At 41.2% G+C, this 23,306-nt stretch overlaps 1 protein-coding gene and 1 long non-coding RNA gene across 4 annotated transcripts in view; one reads left to right on the top strand and one right to left on the bottom strand.

The window, feature by feature from the left end:
• The window catches only part of dipk1c (divergent protein kinase domain 1C), a 28,294-nt gene extending 5,042 nt beyond the window's left edge, over window positions 1-23,252 (bottom strand). The window contains exons 1-5 of one of the 3 annotated variants that reach the window (XM_061921465.1): window positions 23,021-23,252; window positions 21,070-21,133; window positions 16,957-17,042; window positions 5,383-5,586; window positions 5,257-5,313 (exon numbers count right to left, since the gene is read on the bottom strand). In XM_061921465.1, the coding sequence (XP_061777449.1) occupies window positions 5,257-5,313; window positions 5,383-5,586; window positions 16,957-17,022 (327 nt within the window). In that variant the 5' untranslated portion in view covers window positions 17,023-17,042; window positions 21,070-21,133; window positions 23,021-23,252. Of the gene's footprint in view, window positions 1-5,256; window positions 5,314-5,382; window positions 5,587-11,015; window positions 12,480-16,956; window positions 17,043-21,069; window positions 21,134-23,020 lie in introns of those variants that run through there. The other 2 variants (XM_061921462.1, XM_061921463.1) reach the window with 2 other exon arrangements.
• LOC133569232 (uncharacterized) lies at window positions 10,668-12,725 on the top strand. The gene is made up of 3 exons (XR_009809775.1): window positions 10,668-10,929; window positions 11,019-11,233; window positions 11,316-12,725. It is a non-coding gene; the product is annotated as an uncharacterized LOC133569232 (long non-coding RNA).
• Window positions 23,253-23,306: the final 54 nt, after the last annotated feature.

Genomic DNA, 23,306 nt, shown 5'->3' with positions numbered 1-23,306 from the left:
AGCGAGGATGAAAGATTTGTGGATGAGGAAATTTAGAGTGAAGGACTAGAAAAAAAAAAAATTAATTTAAAAAAAGGCGATTGCAGTGGGAGCGATTCAGATGTTTTTTAGACACATTTACTAGGATAATTCTGGGAAATCCCTTATCTGCCTATTGTGTTGCTAGTGTTTTAGTGAGTTAAATAGTACCTTAAAGTCGGAGGGGTGTGGCCACGGGTGTGTTGACGCCAGAGTCTCTGAGGGAAGTCACGAAGCTGCAGACAAAAGCTCCGCTGATCTCCGGTAACAGCCGACTTATTACCACAATTTTCTCACCGAAAACTGCCAGTTGACATGCAGTCGGGATCCATGTTCGCTTGACTGCTCTGATCCATAGTAAAGCTTCACCTCCGGGTATTTTAAACAAGGAAACATAGTGTGTTTGTGTGGCTAAAGGCTAAAAGCTTCCCACCTACATCTTTCTTCTTTGACGTCTCCATTATTAATTGAACAAATTGCAAAAGATTCAGCAACACAGATGTCCAGAACACTGTTTAATTATGTGATTAAAGCAGACTACTTGTAGCTTGGATCGGGCTGGAAAATAATGTACGCTACAACCCGAGACGTCAAACGCACGCGACGTTTACCGCGACATTTTCAACACAACACTTCGCGGGAAATTTAAAATTTCAATTTAGTAAACTAAAAAGGCCGTATTGGCATGTGTTGCAATGTTAATATTTCATCATTGATATATAAACTATCAGACTGCGTGGTCGATAGTAGTGGATTTCAGTAGGCCTCTAAATATTGGCTGCAATTAGAAACATATGTGGTTAGTCATGGAGGCACCAGGGCGTGCCTTATTCGGAGTTTGTTGGCATGTTCCTGTGTTGGATGATTTAGTTCCGGGCTAGCGCTCTTATTTTGGGTTCTCTTCCTGTTTTAGGTTGTCCTTCCTGAAGCGACTTGACTCCTGCCTCAGAGCGCTGTTTGGTCCAGCTGAGGTGAGTTAGTAATCAACAGGCTATTTAAGCCAGACTCGCGGTTTAGTCAGCGCTCGGGAATTGGCTTCCGTGGCACGATGTTTGTTCTTCTCACGCCTCACTGTAAGTGTAGCCTTGTTCTGAGCTTCCGTAGAGTCTTTTTGTGCGCTCCTAACCGCACACGTGTTCTGTTTTACGTGCACATCCCTGCACGAGAGTGTTTGTGAAGAGTTTGACTACCGGTGATATTAAATATTCTTTAAAGGGGAACATTATCACAATTTCAAAAGGGCTAAAAACAATACAAATCAGTTCCCAGTGGCTTGTTGTATTTTTTGAAGTTTTTTTCAAAATTTTACCGGTCCCGGAATATCCCTAAATAAAGCTTTAAAGTGCCTTATTTTCGCTATCTTCGAAACCACTATCCATTTCCCTGTGACGTCATACAGGGCTGCCAATGCAAACAACATGGCGGTTACCACAGCAAGATATAGCGACATTAGCTCGGATTCAGACTCGGATTTCAGCGGCTTAAGCGATTCAACAGATTACGCATGTATTGAAACAGATGGTCGGAGTATGGAGGCAGATAGCGAAAACGAAATTGAAGAAGAAATTGAAGCTATTGAGCGAATAGCTATTGACGCTATTCGGCCGTAGCGTGGGTGTACCTAATGAAGTGGCCCATAGCATGGCTGCCTTATTAGCATCGCCGGTAAAATGTGCAGACCAAACGATCAGGACTTTCGCATCTTGTGACACTGGAGCAACTTAAATCCGTCGATTGGTAAGTGTTTGTTTCGCATTAAATGTGGGTATCAAGTTTCAAATGTACATACAGCTAGCGTAAATAGCATGTTAGCATCAATTAGCGTAGCATGTTAGCATCGATTAGCTGGCAGTCATGCCGTGACCAAATATGTCTGATTAGCACATAAGTCAACAACATCAACAAAACTCACCTTTGTGATTTTGTTGACTTAATCGTTGCAAATTTATCTGCAGGTTATCCATACATCTCTGTGCCATGTCTGTCTTAGCATCGCCGGTAAAATGTGAAGACACTTTGGTACATTCAATGGGGGTCTGGCGGCAGATTTCTTGCCAGTGGTGCAACTTGAATCCCTCCCTGTTAGTGTTGTTACACCCTCCGACAACACACCGACGAGGCATGATGTCTCCAAGGTTCCAAAAAATAGTCAAAAAAACGGAAAATAACAGAGCTGAGACCCGGTGTTTGTAATGTGAAAATTAATAAGGCGGGTGTGTTACCTCGGTGACGTCACGTTCTGACGTCATCGCTAAAAGACCGATAAACAGAAAGGCATTTAATTTGCCAAAATTCACCCATTTAGAGTTCGGAAATCGGTTAAAAAAATACATGGTCTTTTTTCTGCACCATCAAGATATATATTGACGCTTGCATAGGTTTGGTGATAATGTTCCCCTTTAACCTGCAAGCTGCATTTGTGCGTTCCATTTGCAATCTCAAAATCACGACAACTACTGCCAACATGCGGCCCCGCAAACGGGACGCAAACTCAACTAAACCGGTTTCTCTTAGGGCTTTGGTTTACTCTCTTCCACTCATCAACTTTTTCTTTCACGAAAAATCCATCCATCTTCTTCCGCTTATCCGAGGTCAGGTCGTGGGAGCAGCAGCCTAAGCAAGGAAGCCCAGACTTCCCTCTCCCCAGCCACTTCGTCCAGCTCCTCTCGGGGATCCCGAAGCAGTCCCAGGCCAGCCGGTGACATAGTCTTCCCAACGTGTCCTGGGTCTTCCCCCTTCCTACCGGTCGAACGTGCCCTAAACACCTCCCAAGGGAGGCGTTCGGGTGGCATCCTGACCAGAGGCCCGAACCACCTCCTCTGGCTCCTCTCCATGTGGAGGAGCAGCAGCTTTAACCCAAAGCTCATGGCCATAGGTGAGGATGGGAACATAGATCGACCGGTAAATTTGAGAGCTCTGAAGACACCGCATCGATCCGCCTGTCGATCTCATGATCCACTCTTCCCTCAGTCGTGGACAAGACTCCGAGGTACTTGATCTCATTCACATGTGGCACGATCTCTTCCCCAACCCGAAACATTCAAATTCGATTCGCTTTAAGTGCTATCTGGGTTTCACAGCAGGGGTCACCAACGCGGTGCCCGCGGGCACCAGGTAGCCCGTAAGGACCAGATGAGTCGCCCGCTGGCCTGTTCTAAAAATAGCTCAAATAGCAGCACTTACCAGTGAGCTGCCTCTATCTTTCTAATTTTATTTATTTACTAGCAAGCTGGTCTCGCTTTGCTCGACATTTTTAATTCTAAGAGAGACAAAACTCAAATAGAATTTGAGAATCCAAGAAAATGTTTTAAAGACTTGGTCTTCACTTGTTTAAATAAATGATAAATGATAAATGGGTTGTACTTGTATAGCGCTTTTCTACCTTCAAGGTACTCAAAGCGCTTTGACACTACTTCCACATTTACCCATTCACACACACATTCACACACTGATGGAGGGAGCTGCCATGCAAGGCGCCAACCAGCACCCATCTGGAGCAAGGGTGAAGTGTCTTGCTCAGGACACAACGGACGTGACGAGGTTGGTTCTAGGTGGGATTTGAACCAGTGACCCTCGGGTTGCGCACGGCCACTCTCCCCACTGCGCCAAAGTAAACAAATACATTTATTTATTTGTTTACTTTGCTTCTTATAACTTTCAGAAATACAATTTTAGAGAAAAAATACAACCTTAAAAATAATTAAGATTTTTAAACACATATACCTTTTAAATTCCTTCCTCTTCTTTCCTGACAATTTAAATCAATGTTCAAGTAAAACATTTTTTTTTTTTTTTTTTATCAAAAAGAATAATAAATACATTTTAAATTAATTATTTATTTTAGCTTCTGTTTTTTTGACGAAGAATATTTGTGAAATATTTCTTCAAACTTTTTATGATTAAAATTCCCCAAAAATTATTCTGGCAAATCTCGAAAATCTTTAGAATCAAATTGAAATCTTGTTACAAAGTCTTTTGAATTTCTTTTAAAATTTTAGTTCTGGAAAATCTAGAAGAAATAATGATTTGTCTTTGTTAGAAATATAGCTTGGTCCAATTTGTTTTATATTCTAACAAAGTGCAGATTGGATTTCAACCTATTTAAAACATGTCATCAAAAATAGATATTTATTGTGAGAAATCATTAAGATGATCAGTGTTTCCACAAATATAAATATCATTAATTAATAATAACATAGAGTTAAAGGTAAATTGAGCAAATTGGCTATTTCTGGCAATTTATTTAAGTGTGTATCAAACTGGTAGCCCTTCGCATTAATCAGTACCCAAGAAGTAGCTCTTGCTTTCAAAAAGGTTGGTGACTCCTGGTTTACAAACTATTTCCAGTCTTGCACCCATCACTGCTAATCATGCTACTCTTATAGTGACTTTTTAAGGGGGTCAAGTCTGTGGATCAACAACCTTAAAAATTCATACATTGACAACCCTTGTCACTTTTTTCAGCAACTGTGTAATAATAAATTTTTACTCTCTCAGCAACATTTCTTTAGCTATCTACAGATCCGCAGTTTTGTTTGCAACACTCTCCCTAGGTTCCCAAACTAACCAACTGACAGTTTTAACTGTGTTTTTGACACCACGTCCGACTTTGAAAGGCTCAATTACACGTATCTATAACCACATTTTTCTTTCGCACCCTGAGTCTTTGACTCCGGTGAAGTCACTTTGGGAGGGAGATTTGGGTATGAGTCTGTTTGAGGATAGTTGGACAGAGATCTTAAGGAGAGTTCATAAGTCTTTTATTAGTGCAAGACAAAAATCAACGCAAGCTAACACATTGCACTTATTATACCAAGGTCCGAATAGCGAAGATATATGATGACGTGATCGGTGTCAACAAGCTCCAGCTAATTTAATATGTATGTTTTGGTTCTGTCCATCCCTGGGCAGCTTTTGGACGAATATTTTTAACACTTTGTCTGTGGCCACTGGTGAAAGGATTAAAGGCCTACTGAAAGCCACTACTAGCGACCACGCAGTCTGATAGTTTATATATCAATGATGAAATATTAACATTGCAACACATGCCAATACGGCCTTTTTAGTTTACTAAATTACAATTTGTACTTATTCCAGGTGGAATAAGTATCGAGATTTGTGGGAACTCACTGGTATCGGTATGGACTATTGGAATTCTGGTATCGTGACAACCCAAGGTCAGAATCAGTAAACCGAACATGAAGCTTTGTACTTGTCTTCACGTTCTTGTCCACTTACCTCCAGAGTCGCATAGAGAACCACGTCAAGAGGCGACAGGTCCTCTGCCGGGTCTTGCTGCGAGGAGACGGTACTAGTTCAGTTCGCAAGTTCCACTCAGAACCCAAGCAGACCACTTTTCAGTACCTGGTAGTCCAGTACCCCCATAGGCTCATAGGAGGAGAAGTTATCCAGTTTGGACTTGAGGATGACGGGCTGTCCTCTCCAGTGGACCTCCATCACCTTCTTGCCGCTCTCGTAGTAGAGACAGCGCTTGTACTCCACCAGGCCGCGGACGCACAGGTCCGTGCACATGTCGCCCGCTGCCGAGCCTTGGCTGAAGTCGGAACACTGGGCGGAGGGATAGGGCGTCACAACATCACAGCCGCTCTTGGTGAAAAGCATACTTGCCAACCCTCCCGGATTTTCCGGGAGACTACCGAAATTCAGCGCCTCTCCCGAAAAACTCCCGGGACATATTTTCTCCGGAAAATCTCCCGAAATTCAGACGGAGCTGGAGGCCACGCACCCTCCAGCTCCATGCGGACCTGAGTGAAGACAGCCTGTTTTCACGTCTGCTTTCCCACAATATTAACAGTGTGTCTAACCAATGACGTTATAACTGTAGAATGATTGAGGGCGAATTCTTGGTTTCTTATGTGAATTATATTTATATAGCGCTTTTTCTCTAGTGACTCAAAGCGCTTTACATAGTGAAACCCAATATATAAGTTACATTCAAACCAGTGTGGGTGCACTGGGAGCAGGTGGGTAAAGTGTCTAGCCCAAGGACACAACAGCAGTGACTAGGTTGGCAGAAGCGGGAATTGAACCTGCAACCCTCAAGTTGCTGGCACGGCCACTCTACCAACCGAGCTAAACCGCAGCTAGGCAGTTTTTCAGTTTGGCCTTGGCTCTTCAGAATTCACACGAAATGTCTACCAAAGTTGCATTTTCTAGTTCTTTCTATATATCGTACTGGTTTTAAAGGTGAAAACTACCAAAACGGCACCGCATCTTTTGATTTGATGTCTGTTTATTTTTATTATTTAACCCCAGCCTGAGCGGCTTCGAGACGGACGAGTTCCGCCGCACGACTTTCTAGCATATGTACAGTATAATGCATTCAAAAACAAATGTTTAAAATAACAATACGGCCCCCGAATCCTTTGATCTTTCAGGGTGGAAAAAAGTTTGGACCCTTGGTTTGACAGATAACATGTTAGCTTAGCATGACAGCGCTCTCCTTGTGACTTGACGCTGGTGAATGGAGTTCAAAGGTCAAGTACAGCAATGGATCAACACAAGAGAACAATGATGACGTGGGCTGAAAGGATTGCATTCACACACACACACACACACACACACACACACACACACACACACACACACACACACACACACGTTAGTGTCAGAGGACCAGTTCACCCAACCCTCCATCTAAAACGCCAACACACCCTATTTTCACTCTAAATCCAATCGTTTTATTCTGTTCTATTGACAGTTTTTAAACTTAATGGTCCCCTATTCATGAAAAAGGACATTTTAACAATGTACTTTTCATAATTAGGGATGCACGGATGATAGATTTTGACAGTACGATTATAGTGTGAGTAATAATCACGGTTTCGCAACGATCTTAGCGTTAATTTCACAGCAAAAAATGTATACAAGACATTCCTTAGATATTTTGATGTGTTAAGTTAAAATTAAAGTACCAATGATCGTCACAACACACAGACTCGGTGTGGTGGAATTTGTCCTCTGCATTTGACCCATCCCCTTCTTCAACCCCTGGGAGGTGAAGGGAGCAGTGGGCATTTTTATAGTCTTTGGTATGACTCGTCCAGGGTTTGAACACTGCTCTACTTTTTAGAATGGGGCCTGTCACAAATGCATTAATTGGTGCATTATGTAATAATCCCACATTTTTTTGTTTAGTTTATTATTTCTTGTACATTCTTGCCAGCTCCCCTGACCTGAACCCTGGAGAGAATTTGTGGGGTATTGTGAAGAAGAAGCTGAAAGACACCAGACTCAATAATGCAAATGAGCTAAAGGCCGCTATTGAAGCATCCTGGGCATCCATAACACCTCAGCAATGCCACAGGCCGATTGCCTCCATGCCACGCTGCATTGATGCGGTAATCCATGTGAAAGGATTCCTAACCAAGTACTTAGTGCATTAATTGACATTTTCAAATGTATGATTTTGTTTTGCTGTTATAAATCTTTTTTTTTTTTTTTACTTGATCTGAGGAAATATTCTCATTTTTTGAGATAGGATTTTTGAGTTTTCTTAAACTGTATGCCAGGGGTCGGGAACCTTTTTGGCTGAGAGAGCCATTCAAGCCAAATACTTTAAAAAGTATTTCCATGAGAGCCATATAATATGTTTTTTAGGACTGAATACAACTAAATGCGTGCATTTTTAAGTAATACCAAGATTTTTAGAGTATAATAAGTCTCTTATTCATTTTAATAACATTATCTTTCTGAAGCTAACCAACAATAAATAAAATACTTCTTACCATTAATGCGACTTCTTGAACAGGTGCGGTAGAAACTGCATGGATGGATTAAAATGCATGAGAATGTTTTATATTTTGAACGTTATTTTTGACACTGTGATTACCAGCGGAATTATTCATGACTTACCGTATTAAGCAATGTCAGCTAAGATTTATCTGAGAGCCAGGGGCAGTCATCAGAAGAGCCACAGGTTCCCTACCCCTGCTGTATGCCATAATCAGCAATATTAAAATAATATAAGGCTTGCAATATTTCAGTTGATGTGTAGTGCATCCAGAATGTATGACATTTCCATGTTTTTTGTTTCATTACAGAAAATAAGGACTTTATCACAATATTCTAATTTTCTGTGACAATTTTGTATATATATATATATATATATATACAAATATACAGAGTCGGAAAACTGGCGTGCAAAAGCGATCCCTCAGAAAGCTGGCGTGCACATCACTTGTGCACGCCAGCTTTCCGAGACTCTTATTTTGTTAGCGCAGGCAGCATGAGGGCAGGGCTTTTATTGTGAAGATAGGAAATGTGCAGTCGGACTTTAGAGTTTTGACGGAAGGGACGGCGCGAAAGTCTGTTGAAATAAAAAGTGTTTCTCGCCTTCCTCTCTGTCATTTTTTCATAATAATGAACTGGCAGCAGCCAGCGTCATCTCACAAGACCCTCGGGTGCCGTGAATGTCAATCAAGCAAGCTACGGAATTTGCCGCCAATGTTTTTCTTGTAAAGTGTATGGAAGCTGGATGAATTAGATGCCAAAAACCAACCACTTTCATGTGGTACTGTACAGAAAGGACAACTTTTTTTCCCCTCCATTTGAAAATGTGGGCGTTATCATCATTACTGTCTGATTCCAATCAATGCAAGTCATCAGAATCAGGTAATACACCAACTTATATTCTTGTCTTCGTGAAAGAAAGACATCTATATGTGTTACACATGCTTGTATTATCATTAAACACATTTAACTTGTTTACAAAAATGTCTCTTTCATAAATAAATAAATATAAATGATATATATAAATGAGGTAGATCCCCTCGAGGTGGTCAATTGAAAAGTAGCTCACCTGCAGAAAAAGTGTGGGCACCCCTGCACTAGGGCCAATTTAGTGTTGCCAATCAACCTATCCCCAGGTGCATGTCTTTGGAAGTGGGAGGAAGCCGGAGAACCCACGCATTCACGGGGAGAACATGCAAACTCCACACAGAAAGATCCCGAGCCTGGATTTGAACCCAGGACTGCAGGACCTTCGTATTGTGAGGCAGACGCACTAACCCCTACTTCTGAAGGACATAATGTCATCATGGCTGTCTTGAGTTTCCGATCATTTCTACAACTCTTATTTTTTTTGTGATCGAGTGATGGGAGCACATACTTGTTTGTCATAAAAAACATTCATGAAGTTTGGTTCTTTTATAAATTTATCATGGGTGTACTGAAAATGTGACCTACATATACACTGTATATATATATATATATATATATATATATATATATATATATATAGTTACCTTATGTGCAGTCTGCATTCGGCCACCACCCCATTATTTTAATCCAATGCGACCCCCGGGTCACAAAATTTGGACCGTTTTTCAGTAATACACCGTACAGCAGGGGTCGGGAACCTTTTTGGCTGAGAGAGTCATGAAAGCCAAATATTTTAAAAATGCATTTCCGTGAGAGCCATATTATATTTTGGTAATACTTTGATATAGGGAACATATTCACCATTAATCAGTTGCTTGTTAACATGCAATTTTGTAACATATTGGCTCTTAATTAGTCATTTTTAAGTACTTATTAATGCCTTTTTCTGCATGGCCTTATTTTACAAGCAGTAAGCCATTAACTAAGAGTCTTCCCTCAATTACCTCAGAATTATTGCTTATTAGTAACCCTAACCCTTATATGGTCCCCTAGTGTCCAAATAACTCTTAATTAAGTCTTTGTTACTTAGAATATGTTCCCCATACTAAAGTGTTACCAATATCTTTTAACACTGAATACAACTAAATGTGTGCATTTTTAAGTTGGACTAACAATTTTAGAGTATAATAAGTCTCTTATTCTTTTTAACAACATTGTTATTCTGAAGCTATACCAACAATAAATAAAATACTTCTTACCATAAATGCGACTTCTTGGATCGATGGAATAAAATGCATTAGAATGTTTTTCATTTTGAACGTTATTTTTAACCCTGTGATTACCAGCGGAATCATTCATTACTTATCGTGTTAAGCAATGTCGGTTAAGATTTATCTGAGAGTCAGATGCAGTCATCAAAAGAGCCACATATGGCTCTAGAGCCGCATGTTCCCTCCCCCTGCCGTACAGTAATACACCATACGGTAATACAGCGTACAAACAACAACAACCATAGGTTTTACGGTTGAAAAAAATGGCAGATCAGTCACCAGAATTTTACCGTAAAACACAGTGGTACCATTTTGCCATTTACATGAATATGCGAATAACCGTCAATTTTACGATACAATTCTGGCGACTTAGCTGCCATTCGTACGTACAAAAATCTAATGAACAAACGCATCGGCAATGTGGTAAAAAAATCATTAGGGGGGATCCTTATAAATTGATATTCATTTATTGCTCAATGCTACACATGACCCTTTGAGGGCAGTCGTAACTGCAATGTGGCCCTCAGTGAAAACCAGTTTGACACCCCAGTTATATGTGGAAGACAAATGTTTCCAAAGAACTCCCTGGTGGTCCTGATGGTGTCTACGGCCTGTTGTAGATCAGCACCATGGCGCTGACGAGGGACAGAGACCAGCACATGCATCAAGATGGAGGTCATTAAAGGCAGACTGGTCCATAAATAGTCTGGAATGTCGTGCAGGGACGAAGTTCCCAACTCAGCTGCGATTAGACCATAAATAGACCTTATATAGAACCTGAATAGACCTTAGTTACAGGACATGAGATGCCGTTTGAAGAACCTCGGGTCTGGTGACTTTGGTGATGGACAGTTTTGAACATCCGTGAAGATGAGCAAGATGAAACGGAAGCGGTTTAAGTCGAGACACGCTTGAGTGGAGGTTTTGTTGACTTTGGATCACTGTGCTTAATCCCCGTGTTTATTCAGGATTTCATCTGCTTCTACTTTGAATTAAGGCGACGTTTGAAAAGATCAAGGTAAGGAAAGCCAACATTTACCCATAATGCATTAGTGCGGACTAATTCGGATGGACAGGTTGGTCACATCATCAACATGTACTCACCAGCCGCTGCAGGATCTTCTTGCTCCTGTCGTCTGTGCAGAAGTCGGACAAGACTCTCCTGTGGACCAGAACTACGCCATTGAGGAGCAGCCAAGACCCGAACCAGAACAGAAGGAAGACCAGCGTACCTCGGCGAGACCACAACCTGAGGCCCAACCAGCGTAGGAAGTAAACCCCGGCGGCCATGACAGCTGTGACCAGGCCCACCGTCCTCAGACGTGGGTCCAAAAGTCAAGAAGTGTCTAAGAAGTTGAGTAAATCCTGGTTAACATGTCCCCCATGACGGTTTGCACTCTTCAGTACAAGATCTCCAACTGGAAGCAGCTGGCGCCGTAACAGGTCCAACAACAGAAGGCGATTGATGCGCGGACATCTGGACTTATTGGACGTCCTCCAGAACGACAACCAAAACCATCCCCAGCTGGCCGTGCTCTCTGGGAAAAAGAAATCAAATACTGACAATTGGAATGTCCTTTGTGAAAACAAGGCGGACTTAGTTTTCTGGACAAAACCCAAATTCTTCAGAACTTGTCACACGAGACAAGACCGTTGTCATTCACTAGCAGCTTTTACGTCTTCAGATCCAACAGAACTGATCTCTCTGATGTCCAAGACAAATACTTCAGAGATGATTCAAGACTTCTGAGGTTTATAGTTCTGCTGCACATATTTGTCTTAACCGTCCAACCAACCCGACACAGTTTCCTTCAGCTTACTACTTTGTGGTCAGGTTTCAGTCCAAAAAGCTGACTGAGGTTCTGGTGCTAGAGCCCGTCACAGAGATCTCGGGCCCACTTGATGAAGTGGGACGCCCGAGGGAGAGACAAATGAGAACCAGGAGGTGTTCTGTTTGGCTCTTACTTGTGTAGCCCCGCAACTTGAGACTGCTCCGATGCGGTTTTGCTTCACGGATCAGAGGTGACCCATGAAGGGTTCTGAGTGTGACTAGATTGAGGTGACTTGTAGGTACGCCTCATTCTTCCACCATCACGCTAACCATTTCCTTCACAAAGTTCTGTTCAGTCCAAGAGTTTGTCTTCTCGGGTTCATCAAGTCAAAGCAGGAGAAGAAAAAGTGTCTTCTTCGAGATCCAAAAGGTGAGCTGCTCTGTCCGCAGAGCTTCTGATCCAAGGCAGCGTTCTGGATCAGCGTGCAGGTCCTGAGGAACCGCTTGGCATTCTTCAAAGTGTCCCAAACACTTTAAACCATGGGCTGCTTCTGTCGGTCTTCTTGTCAGGACAGGTCTGCATCGGTTTGCAGCTCTGAAGATGCACCAGGAGGTCGGCGGTGACTTAAACCCTCATTGTGGACTGCCAGGCCTCCTTGGACCACTGCGGACGGAATTTCTTTCCCTCCCCGCCTGCTCCTACTGTGTGTGAATGTGTGTGTGTGTGTGTGTGTGTGCACGCTCAGGCATGTCAGCACAGCCTTCCTGCAGTCTTTGCTGCTGCTCTGTGACGCCCCCACATGGCGGCTGGAGGTTTAACACTCACTAAACAAGTGTGGATATGTGTGTGTGGCCGTGGTCTTGGTGGGAGGAACATCACCCCCCCCCCTCCCATGATAACATATGCTACTGTACCTCTCTCTTTTAGCCCCTCCTCCTCCGTTACCACGGCAGCACATCCCCTTCAGCCACATTAAAGGCCCCCACCCCTTACTTCCGTGCTGTACATTGGAAAGCTGCCAATAAAAATCCGGTTAACAACTCCTGCTTGTTCATTAATTCCTACAGTCATAAATAAGGGGAGAGGCCTTTTCAGTTTCCCGCCTTGAGGGGTGTTAAAGGGACATTTATTGACGCCCCCAAAGTCCAAAAACAGAAATTAAAGCAACACGCTAACTCAAAGACAAACAGTTGCTGGGTGCCAACCATGCTCTGACCACAACACAACAACACTGGCGCCACCAAATGAATGTAAACACCAGAGGAGCTGCCATCTGGTGGTGCGATCGTGGTACTACAGGCGGCCCTCACTTTATTTCAGGGGTCTCAAACTCAATTTACCTGGGGGCCACTAGATGCAGAGTCTGGGTGAGGCTGGGCGGAAAAAAAAGATTTGTAAAAAAAAAAAAATGTTGCATACTCCTCAGCATGTCTAGTTGTATGACGTTTCAAATTGTATCACTTAGACAAATTGTATCAAATAAGACACGTCGGGGTGCCCTTGTGCTCTACAAAGAAATACTGCATCTCTCGCTTTTCCTGGAATTGTCTTTGCACATCACTAACCTTTCCCTTCACTGCAGGCTTTGAAAAAGACATGTTTGGGGTTGTGGAATATATTTGTATTTAGCCCACGCACGGAGAATAATGTTATTTCCGCAATGTGTGTCGTTCCACTTTTCCTCCCTACAGAAACGCGGCGGTCTGTGGATAATAGCCGGGAAAGTACCGGGATAGCGAGCGCAAAAAAGTGACGGCTCCAGGTGTGTTATCCGGCGTCATAAAGAAATATAAGTAATATTCATCGTGTGAGGCAATGCCAACTAAACAATAAAAAAAACAAAAAACGGTTTGAATTGGTCCAGGTTATCAAGGACTGTTATTACTGACGGACAGGTGTCGCCGTGTGACTGCAGCCAGGCGCGTAACAAAACCCCTCGTCGCTTTCACTCATTTGCCGCTTTTCCACTAATGCAGGGGTAGGCAACCCAGAATGTTGAAAGAGCCATTTTGGACCCAAATAACACAACGCTGTCAAGCGCCATTCATATAAAACTTGCGGGTCGAACTGACATTAAACTTTCATATTAAAGTGGGGGCAAAATAACGTCTCGTGGGCCACGATTGGCCCGCGTGTCTGAGACCCCTGCTTTATTTAGTCAAACGTCAGGAACAGTATTTGTCAATGTTGTCATGTCTATGTGATCATGTTTTGTTTTTATTTTTTCTGGACATCTGGTATCTGTCCTTAAGGGAGGGACTCTGTCATGTCTATGTGATCATGTTTTGTTTTAGTCATGTTCTGTTTTTTGGCCACTCAGTTCCTGTTTTTGCACTTCCTGGTTTGTTTTGTCACCATGACTACCCATTAGTTTTCACCTGTCCTCATGTCTCACACCTGTTTTCACTAATCATCACAGTATTATTTAAGCCTGTCTGTTTCTGTTGTTCATTCTGGCAACATTACCTTCCATCACCTGCTACGCACCTCGTAAGCCATGCCAATGATCAATGTCCCGTTCTCGTTCCGTTCCAAGTAAGTTTTCTCGTTATTTATGCCAGTGCAAGTTTTTGTTTTATGTTCATTGTTTTGCCTTAGTGCGAGTTTTGTTTTCACTGCCAGGTTTTTGTACCGCCATTGTGCGCGCCTTTTCTTTGACTTTTTTTGTGCAGTTATAGTGTTAAAATAAAAGATGTCTTTACATCCATGCCATCTCCGGTCCAAGTTCACTTGCATCTCGGGAAAACAACCAAAGTGAGAGGAAATAAACTAGTTAAAGCTATTTTACACGCAACTGCTTGAGTAAAGATCAATAAATCACATTTGATTCATGAGATGTGTGTGTTTTTGTCCTCTACTCTCAAAAGTTTTTTTTTTTAAATGTTTTTCACTATCTCAAACTGGTTTTCACCGAGGGCCACATAGCAGTTATGGCAGTCCTCAGAGGGCCGCTTGTAACAGTGAGGGATAAATGGAACTAATATACAAGGATTCACCTCAAGATATAATTATAAAATAGCCCATTAATTTAATAAAAAAATGTTCAATGTACTCAGTGAAAAAATAATTTATAGACTGGCAGCTCAGTCGCCAGAATTTTATTGTAGAATTGATTGTGGTTTTTTACAGCATATTTCTGCAAATGGAAAAGTGGTACCATTCGTTTTTGACGGTAAAATTCTGGCGGCTGAGCGGACATTTTTTTACTGTAAAATCTATGTTTTTTGCGGTGTATTACTGTATACAGAAACACGACGCCACTGGTTTTTACAGTAAAATTCTGGCGACTGAGCAGCCAGTTATTTTTTACTGTTAAACCTATTGTCATTTTTTACCATAACATGCTTTGAAATCCTACAAACCCCGTTTCCATATGAGTTGGGAAATTGTTACATGGAAATATAAACGGAATACAATGATTTGCAAATCTTTTTCAACCCATATTCAGTTCAATGCACTACAAAAACAAGATATTTGAAGTTCAAACTCATAAACTTTATTTTTTTTTTGCAAATAATAATTAACGTAGAATTTCATGGCTGCAACACGTGCCCAAGTAGTTGGGAAAGGGCATGTTCACCACTGTGTTACATCACTTTTTCTTTTGACAACACTCAATAAACGTTTGGAAACTGAGGAAACTAATTGTCGTAGCTTTGAAAGTGGAATTCTTTCCCGTTCTTGTTTTATGTAGAGCTTCAGTCATTCAACAGTCCGGGGTCTCCGCTGTTGTATTTACGCTTCATAATGCGCCACACATTTTCCATGGGAGACAGGTCTGGACTGCAGGCGGGCCAGGAAAGTACCCGCACTCTTTTTTTACGAAGCCACGCTGTTGTAACACGTGCTGAATGTGGCTTGGCATTGTCTTGCTGAAATAAGCAGGGGCGTCCATGAAAAACACGGCACTTAGATGGCAGCATATGTTGTTCCAAAACCTGTATGCACCTTTCAGCATTAATGGTGCCTTTTTCAGATGTGTAAGTTACCCATGCCTTGGGCACTAATGCACCCCCATACCATCACAGATGCTGGCTTTTGAACTTTGCGTTGATTACAGTCTGGATGGTTCACTTCCCCTTTGATCCGGATGACATAATGTGGAATATTTCCAAAAACAATTTGAAATGTGGACTCGTCAGACCACAGAACACTTTTCCACTTTGCATCAGTCCATCTTAGATGATCTCGGGCTCAGGGAAGCCAGGGGCGTTTCTGGATGTTGTTGATAAATGTCTTTCGCTTTGCATAGTAGAGCTTTAACTTGCACTTACAGATGTAGCGACAAACTGTATTGTGTTCCTGAACTCATGTGATGACATCTTTTAGAGATTGATGTCGGTTTTTGATACAGTGCCGTCTGAGGGATCCAAGGTCACGGTCATTAAATGTTGGTTTCCGGCCATGCCGCTTACGTGGAGTGATTTCTCCAGATGCTCTGAGCCTTTTGATGATATTATGGACCGTAGATGTTGAAATCCCTAAATTTCTTGCAATTGCAGTTTGAGAAACGTTGTTCTTAAACTGTTTGACTATTTGCTCACGCAGTTGTGGACAAAGGGGTGTACCTCGCCCCATCCTTTCTTGTGACAGACTGAGCATTTTTTGGGAAGCTGTTTTTATATCCAATCATGGCACCCACCTGTTCCCAATTAGCCTACACAGCTGTGGGATGTTCCAAATAAGTGTTTGATGAGCATTCCTCAACTTTATCAGTATTTATTGCCACCTTTCCCAACTTCTTTGTCACGTGTTGCTGGCATCAAATTCTAAAGTTAATGATTATTTGCAAAAAAAAAAAAAATGTTTATCATTTTGAACATCAAATATGTTGTCATGGGTTGAAAATGATTTGCAAATCATTTTATTCCGTTTATATTTATATCTAACAGAATTTTCCAACTCATATGGAAACGGGGTTTGTACATCAATCTAACATTTATATTTATTTGAACAAAAAAAGTTGCAATGCATGATTTGTTACTTTATTAGGAAACACAAAACTAATAGTTCATTATTATTACTATAGATTATAACTACTTTCCAACCTAAATCCATACAAATGTAACTAACATTACGTTATTAAAATAAACATTATTAATATTACATATTCATACATAAATCAAGCAGATACTTAAGTATTTATTTTGGTTTTAAGAATAACATTTTAAAATGATAATATAACATTTGTTACATTAAATACCAATATATGCAATTGCATGTAGTACATGCATTTTTTATGCCAAAACATTTAGTAAGAAAAGATAAAGTACCTTATGACGCATATTATTTCCTGGCTTTGGCAGGCCTAATAAAATCTGGCGGGCCAGATCTGGCATCCGGGCCTTGAGTTTGACACCTGTGGAAATAAAAGCACGGAATGAAGCAGTAAACGTGGCGGGACGGCATTGAGCGAGGCAAAAAGATTCAATGTTCTCCCTGGTGGGTTCTCCCTTCCCATCTCTCCCAGCTGATGTTCATCAGTCATAGTCTGATTTGGCTTCAAGTTCGTGTCATCTCTTGATGTTAAACATGTGCACCACGTCACAGTCTGCCGCTGTGCACGCCAGAGCCGACGAGTCGTCAATCGATTGCGAAGAAAATATAAAAAAAAATAGCCCACAAGGGGGAAAGAAAAAAAGATGGCGGACGATTCATCCAATGGCGTCACTGAAGCACAAATCAACATACACTATATTGCTAAAAGTATGAAAGTGTCCGAATCAAGCACTTAGGCATGTAGACCGTTTCTACAAACATTTGTAAAAGAATGGGCCGCTCTCAGTGTTTTCCAGCGTGGAACTGTCATAGGATGCCTACTGTGCAACAAATCCAGTCGTGAAATTTCCTTGCTCCTAAATATTCCAAAGTCAACTTTATTATAAGAAAAGTGAAGAGTTTGGGAACAACAGCAACTCGGCCACCAAGTGACAGGCCATGTAAACTGACAGAGGGGTCAGAAGATGCTGAAGCACATAGTGCAAAGACTTTCTGCACAGTCAGTTGCTACACAGCTCCAAACTTCATGTGACCTTCCAATTAGCCCACGTACAGTACGCAGAGAGCTTCATGGAATTGGATTCCGTGTCCGAGCAGCTGCATCTAAGCCATACATCACCAAGTCCAATGCAAAGCGTGGGATGCAGTGGTGTAAAGCACTTCTCTGGACTGATGAATCACGCTTTTACATCTGGCAATCTGATGGCCGAGTCTGGGTTTGGAGGTTGCAAAAAAAACGCTACATTTTGGACTGCATTGTGCCGAGTGTGATATTTGGTGGAGGAGGAATTATGGTGTGGGGTTGTTTTTTCAGGAATTGGGTTTGGCCCCTTAGTTCCAGTGAAGGGAACTTTAAATGCTCCAGGATACAAAAACATTTCGGACAATTCCATAGGATGGCTCTTTGAGTTCATATGTGAGTAAAGGCAGGTGGACAAATACTTTTGGCAATATAGTGTACATTGAAGGGATATATATACTGTGTGGCGCAGGCATCTCTACGGCCACCTATAAACTGAGCTCGCGTTTAATTATTCATTTATATGTGTATATATATATATATATATATATATATATATATATATATATATACCGTATTTCCACGAATTGCCGCAGGTCATATAATATGCGCCTGCCTTGAATTACTGCCGGGTCAAATTCACTTCACAAAATAATTAGCGCATGCTTAGTATTACCGCCTGGTCAAACTCGTGACGTCACAAGTGACACTTCCCCTGTCATCATTTTCAAAATGGAGGAGGCTGATTTCAATACCGGTAATTTGAAATCGCATAAGGGGAAGAAGATTAAGAGCTATTCAGTAGGATTTAAAGCCCAAGCTTACATCACACTCAAATTTTTACTGCATGCCCTTGGTAAGTGCTAGAGTGAGAAGAGGTTTTAAAATAATTAGCGCATGATTACTTTTACCGCATGCCTTTGGTAAGCGCAGGAGTGAGAAGAGGTTTTAAATAAATTAGCGCCCCGGCAGCAATTCAAGGAAATACGGTATATATATACACATATATAAATATGCATACACATATATACAGTACAGGCCAAAAGTTCACTACACAACTGATGGGCCCAACCCCGTTGATAAAGCAATAAATTCCACTCATCAACCCTGATAAGGCACACCTGTGAAGTGAAAACCATTTCAGGTAACTACCCCTTGAAGCTCCTGGAGAGAATGCCAAGAGTGTGCAAAGCAGTAATCAGAGCAAAGGGTGGCTATTTTGAAGAAACTAAAATATTAAACATGTTTTTTTAGTTATTTCACCTTTTTTGTTGTACATAACTCCACATGTGTTCATTCATGGTTTTGATGCCTTCAGTGACAATCTACTATGTAAATAGTCATGAAAATAAAGAAAACACATTGAATGAGAAGGTGTGGCCAATCTTTTGGACTATACTGTATATATATATATATATATATATATATATATATATATATATATATATATATATATGTATATGTATATACAGTGGGGCAAAAAAGTATTTAGTCAGCCACAGATTGTGCAAGTTCTCCCACTTAAAATGATGAGAGAGGTCTGTAATTTTCATCATAGGTACACTTCAACTGTGAGAGACAGAATGTGAAAAAAAAATCCAGGAATTCACATTGTAGGAATTTTAAAGAATTTATTCGTAAATTATGGTGGAAAATAAGTATTTGGTCAACCATTCAAAGCTCTCACTGATGGAAGGAGGTTTTGACACAAAATCTCACGATACATGGCCCCATTCATTCTTTTCTTAACACGGATCAATCGTCCTGTCCCCTTAGCAGAAAAACAGCCCCAAAGCATGATGTTTACACAGTAGGTATGGTGTTCTTAGGATGCAATTCAGTATTCTTCTTCCTCCAAACACGACGAGTTGAGTTTATACCAAAATGGATACATGGATGATACAGCAGAGGATTGGGAGAATGTCATGTGGTCAGATGAAACCAAAATAGAATTTTTTGGTATAAACTCAACTCGTCGTGTTTGGAGGAAGAAGAATACTGAGTTGTATCCCAAGAACACCACACCTACTGTGAAGCATGGGGGTGGAAACATCATGCTTTGGGGCTGTTTTTCTGCTAAGGGGACAGGACGATTGATCTGTGTTAAGGAAAGAATGAATGGGGCCATGTATCGTGAGATTTTGAGCCAAAACCTCCTTCCATCAGTGAGAGCTTTTAATGGTAGACCAAATACTTATTTTCTACCATCATTTACAAATAAATTCTTTAAAATTCCAACAATGTGAATTCCTGGATTTTTTTTTTCCACATTCTGTCTCTCACAGTTGAAGTGTACCTATGATGAAAATTACAGACCTCTGTCATCATTTTAAGTGGGAGAACTTGCACAATCGGTCGCTGACTAAATACTTTTTCCCCACTATATATATATATATATATATATATATATATCTATCTATCAGAGTTGAGCGATTAATTTGAGTTTGATCCTGATGATCAGCTGGTAGCATATTTCCTCGATCAAACATGGCGGATAGTTACCGCAGTAGTAAACAGTAAGGAAGCAACAATGCTTGGTATAATCCTGCATGGAAACAATCCACCTTTATTGACCTTGATCCTGTGTGTGTGTTTGTCAATGTGTTTGTGTACGCTTGTGCGTGTATGAGTCGGTTTATGTTTGTGTGCGACCTCGTGAAAGTAAAGCTTGTCACGACGTAATGAATGCTTAATTAGAGTTGTGCCTCTTCCCCTTACACATCTGCACTATGACGAACACTTGCATTGTCGTTAAAACAAAACATTTAAGTGACACTATACATTTAAGGGGGCATTCCATTTTCTCAGAGGGTCCCCTGCCAAAAACTGACTCCCGCTGTGTGAGCACGAGCTTGTAAAATCTGCACTGCTGGGGCTTTGATTGTCCACAACTGATTACGTGTATGAAAACACTTAAAGTCGTGGTTATTGGAAGGATTTGTTTCAAGCCTTTAAAAATGACCAAGCTTGTCATTTTGATGATATTAATGAGACTGTTGTTGATGTGCTTAAACCGTGTTTAAAAGCTACGTACAATATTAGCTATTCTTTCAAGCACATAATATATACTAATAAAGTGTTTGGATGTATTCATTTAATCAATGTTGTCAGGTTCAAACACTGATGACATATGTTAAACAGACAAGAAGCAAGGAATTAAACAAAGACATAATTAAATTTAGCACATTGAGGAATAACTTCTGGGCTGTACTCTTTGTACAATCTTCCACCACGCTCTGACTAAAGATTGTACGCCTCCTCTTTTATTTGGACTTTCCCTGATTTCATGGCAACAGCTGTTTCTAAAGGGAGGAGGGTTGTAAACAGCCGTCGCCTTTTGTTACAAAACAGTTCATAGAAAAGATACCTGGAGGGGGGTCAGGTCCTGCTTCCTCTCTGCTTTGTAGATTTCTGGTCAAGATAAAATCTTCCTGTGGATTCAAAGAAACCGACATCTTCATGTCGCTTACCACCTTACAAAGTGGAGTTTTACAAGCCTTTTGATTGGTAAGCTCAAAGACAGCTTTTGTCTGCTCGCCGGGATCTCATTGAAACACAAAAGTTTTGTGATAGCTTGGATACAATTATTCTGAAAAATATATTATTGCTTGGCAAAGGGGGATTCAAAGTAATATCAATTCAAATCAATCCAAATATTACTTTGAATCCCTCTGGCAACCATAAGTTGTCGTTTGGGGTAGATTTCATAGTTTTGAATATTTTTATTGATATATTGACATGTCTCCTCATGTTCACTTAATGGCCTACTGAAAGCCACTACTACCGACCACGCAGTAAGATAGTTTATATGTGCAGCCCTTTGAGACACTAGTGATTTAGGGCTATATAAGTAAACATTGATTGATTGATTGATATCAATGATGAAATATTAACATTGCAACACATGCCAATACGGCAGGTTTAGTTTACTAAATTGCAATTTTAAATTTTGCGCGGAAGTATCATGCTAAAACGTCGCGGTATGATGACACGTGTGCGTGACGTCACGCATTGTAGAGAACATGTAGTTCCAGCACCGTTCCCAGCTACAAGTCGTCTGTTTTCATCGCATAATTCCACAGTATTATTGACATCTGTGTTGCTCAATCTTTAGCAATTTGTTCAATGAATAATGGAGACGTCAAAGAAGAAAGCTGTAGGTGGGAAGCGGTGTATTGCGGCTGTCTTTAGCAACACAAAACCAGCCGGTGTTTCATTGTTTACATTCCTGAAAGGTGACGGTGAAGCTTTACTATGGAACAGAGCGGTCAAGAGAACACGGTTGGATTGGACCACACACACAAAGTACAGTGTATTATGCAGCGATCATTTCGAAAGATCGTGTTTTGAAGAGGGTCCCTTGCGAAGGGCAGAAATGGGCATCGCCACCACCCGTCGACTGGTGCTGAAGAAAGGTGCGGGGCCGACCTTCAGGTTGTACAGGTACGACCATTTTTTTTTCCCTTGGCCTCAGTCTGCACCCCCACTCCAGGGCCTAGGCTAAGACCGACTTTTTAATTTTATTTTAATCTTCTATTTTTTTCTCCCCCCCACCCCCTTGTTTACCTGTATGTCATCTTTTTTGTAAGGGGCGCTGGAAGCCGGCAGACCCGTCAGCGATCCTGTTCTGTCTCCCTGTAATGTTTGTCTGATCTTGAATGGGATTGTGCTGAAAATTGTAATTTTCCTGAAGGAACTCTCCTGACGGAATAAATAAAGTACTATCTATCTATCTATCTATATAATCTCACTAAAACACTAGTAACACAATAAGCAGATAAGGGATTTTTCAGAATTATCCTAGTAAATTTGTCTAATAACATCTGAATCGCTCCCACAGTATAGTGTTTTTTTTTTCTTTTCTAGTCCTTCACTATCCTCATCCACGAATCTTTCACCCTCGCTCAAATTAATGGGGAAATCGTCGCTTTCTCGGTCCGAATCGCTCTTGCTGCTGGTGGCCATGATTGTAAACAATGTTCAGATGTGAGGAGCTCCACAACCTGTGATGTCACGCGCACATCGTCTGCTACTTCCGGTACAGGCAAGGCTTTTTTATTAGCGACCAAAAGTTGAGAACTTTATCGTGGATGTTCTCTATTAAATCCTTTCAGCAAAAATATGGCAATATCGCGAAATGATCAAGTATGACACATAGAATGGACCTGCTATCCCCGTTTAAATAAGACAATCTCATTTCAGTAGGCCTTTAAGCACTTGTTTCCATTGTGTTTGGTGTTTTGTTGAGCAAACTGTTGATATTTGTTGTTTACATTGAAGAAAGAGAGCACATAGTCTACCTTGTGTGTTAAACATACCTGGCTGCTTCTGAATGGGAGACAAGAGACAAGACGGAGGTTGCCTCTTCAAAAGACAAACAGCTCATTTGGGGTAAAAGCACTGGTCGAGTTGACTACTTTGACGCGTTAGGGGAATGTTGGCAGTAGTTGGAAATGACAACACAAAGTTTGGAACAAGTTATTTCAGATTATTTGACCGGTTTATGAAACATCTGTGGCAAGAGTGACTTCCTGATGGCCGCACGCAACCCTGTACTTGCCACGCCCACTAACAAAAATGGGTGTTGAAGAATATCCAATCAGA

This window comes from Nerophis ophidion, linkage group LG15, assembly GCF_033978795.1.
Source record: "Nerophis ophidion isolate RoL-2023_Sa linkage group LG15, RoL_Noph_v1.0, whole genome shotgun sequence".
NCBI classification, from domain to species: Eukaryota; Metazoa; Chordata; class Actinopteri; order Syngnathiformes; family Syngnathidae; genus Nerophis; species Nerophis ophidion.
The sequence above is the reverse complement of the archived record's forward strand: the minus strand, read 5'-3'. Positions and strand labels throughout refer to the sequence as shown.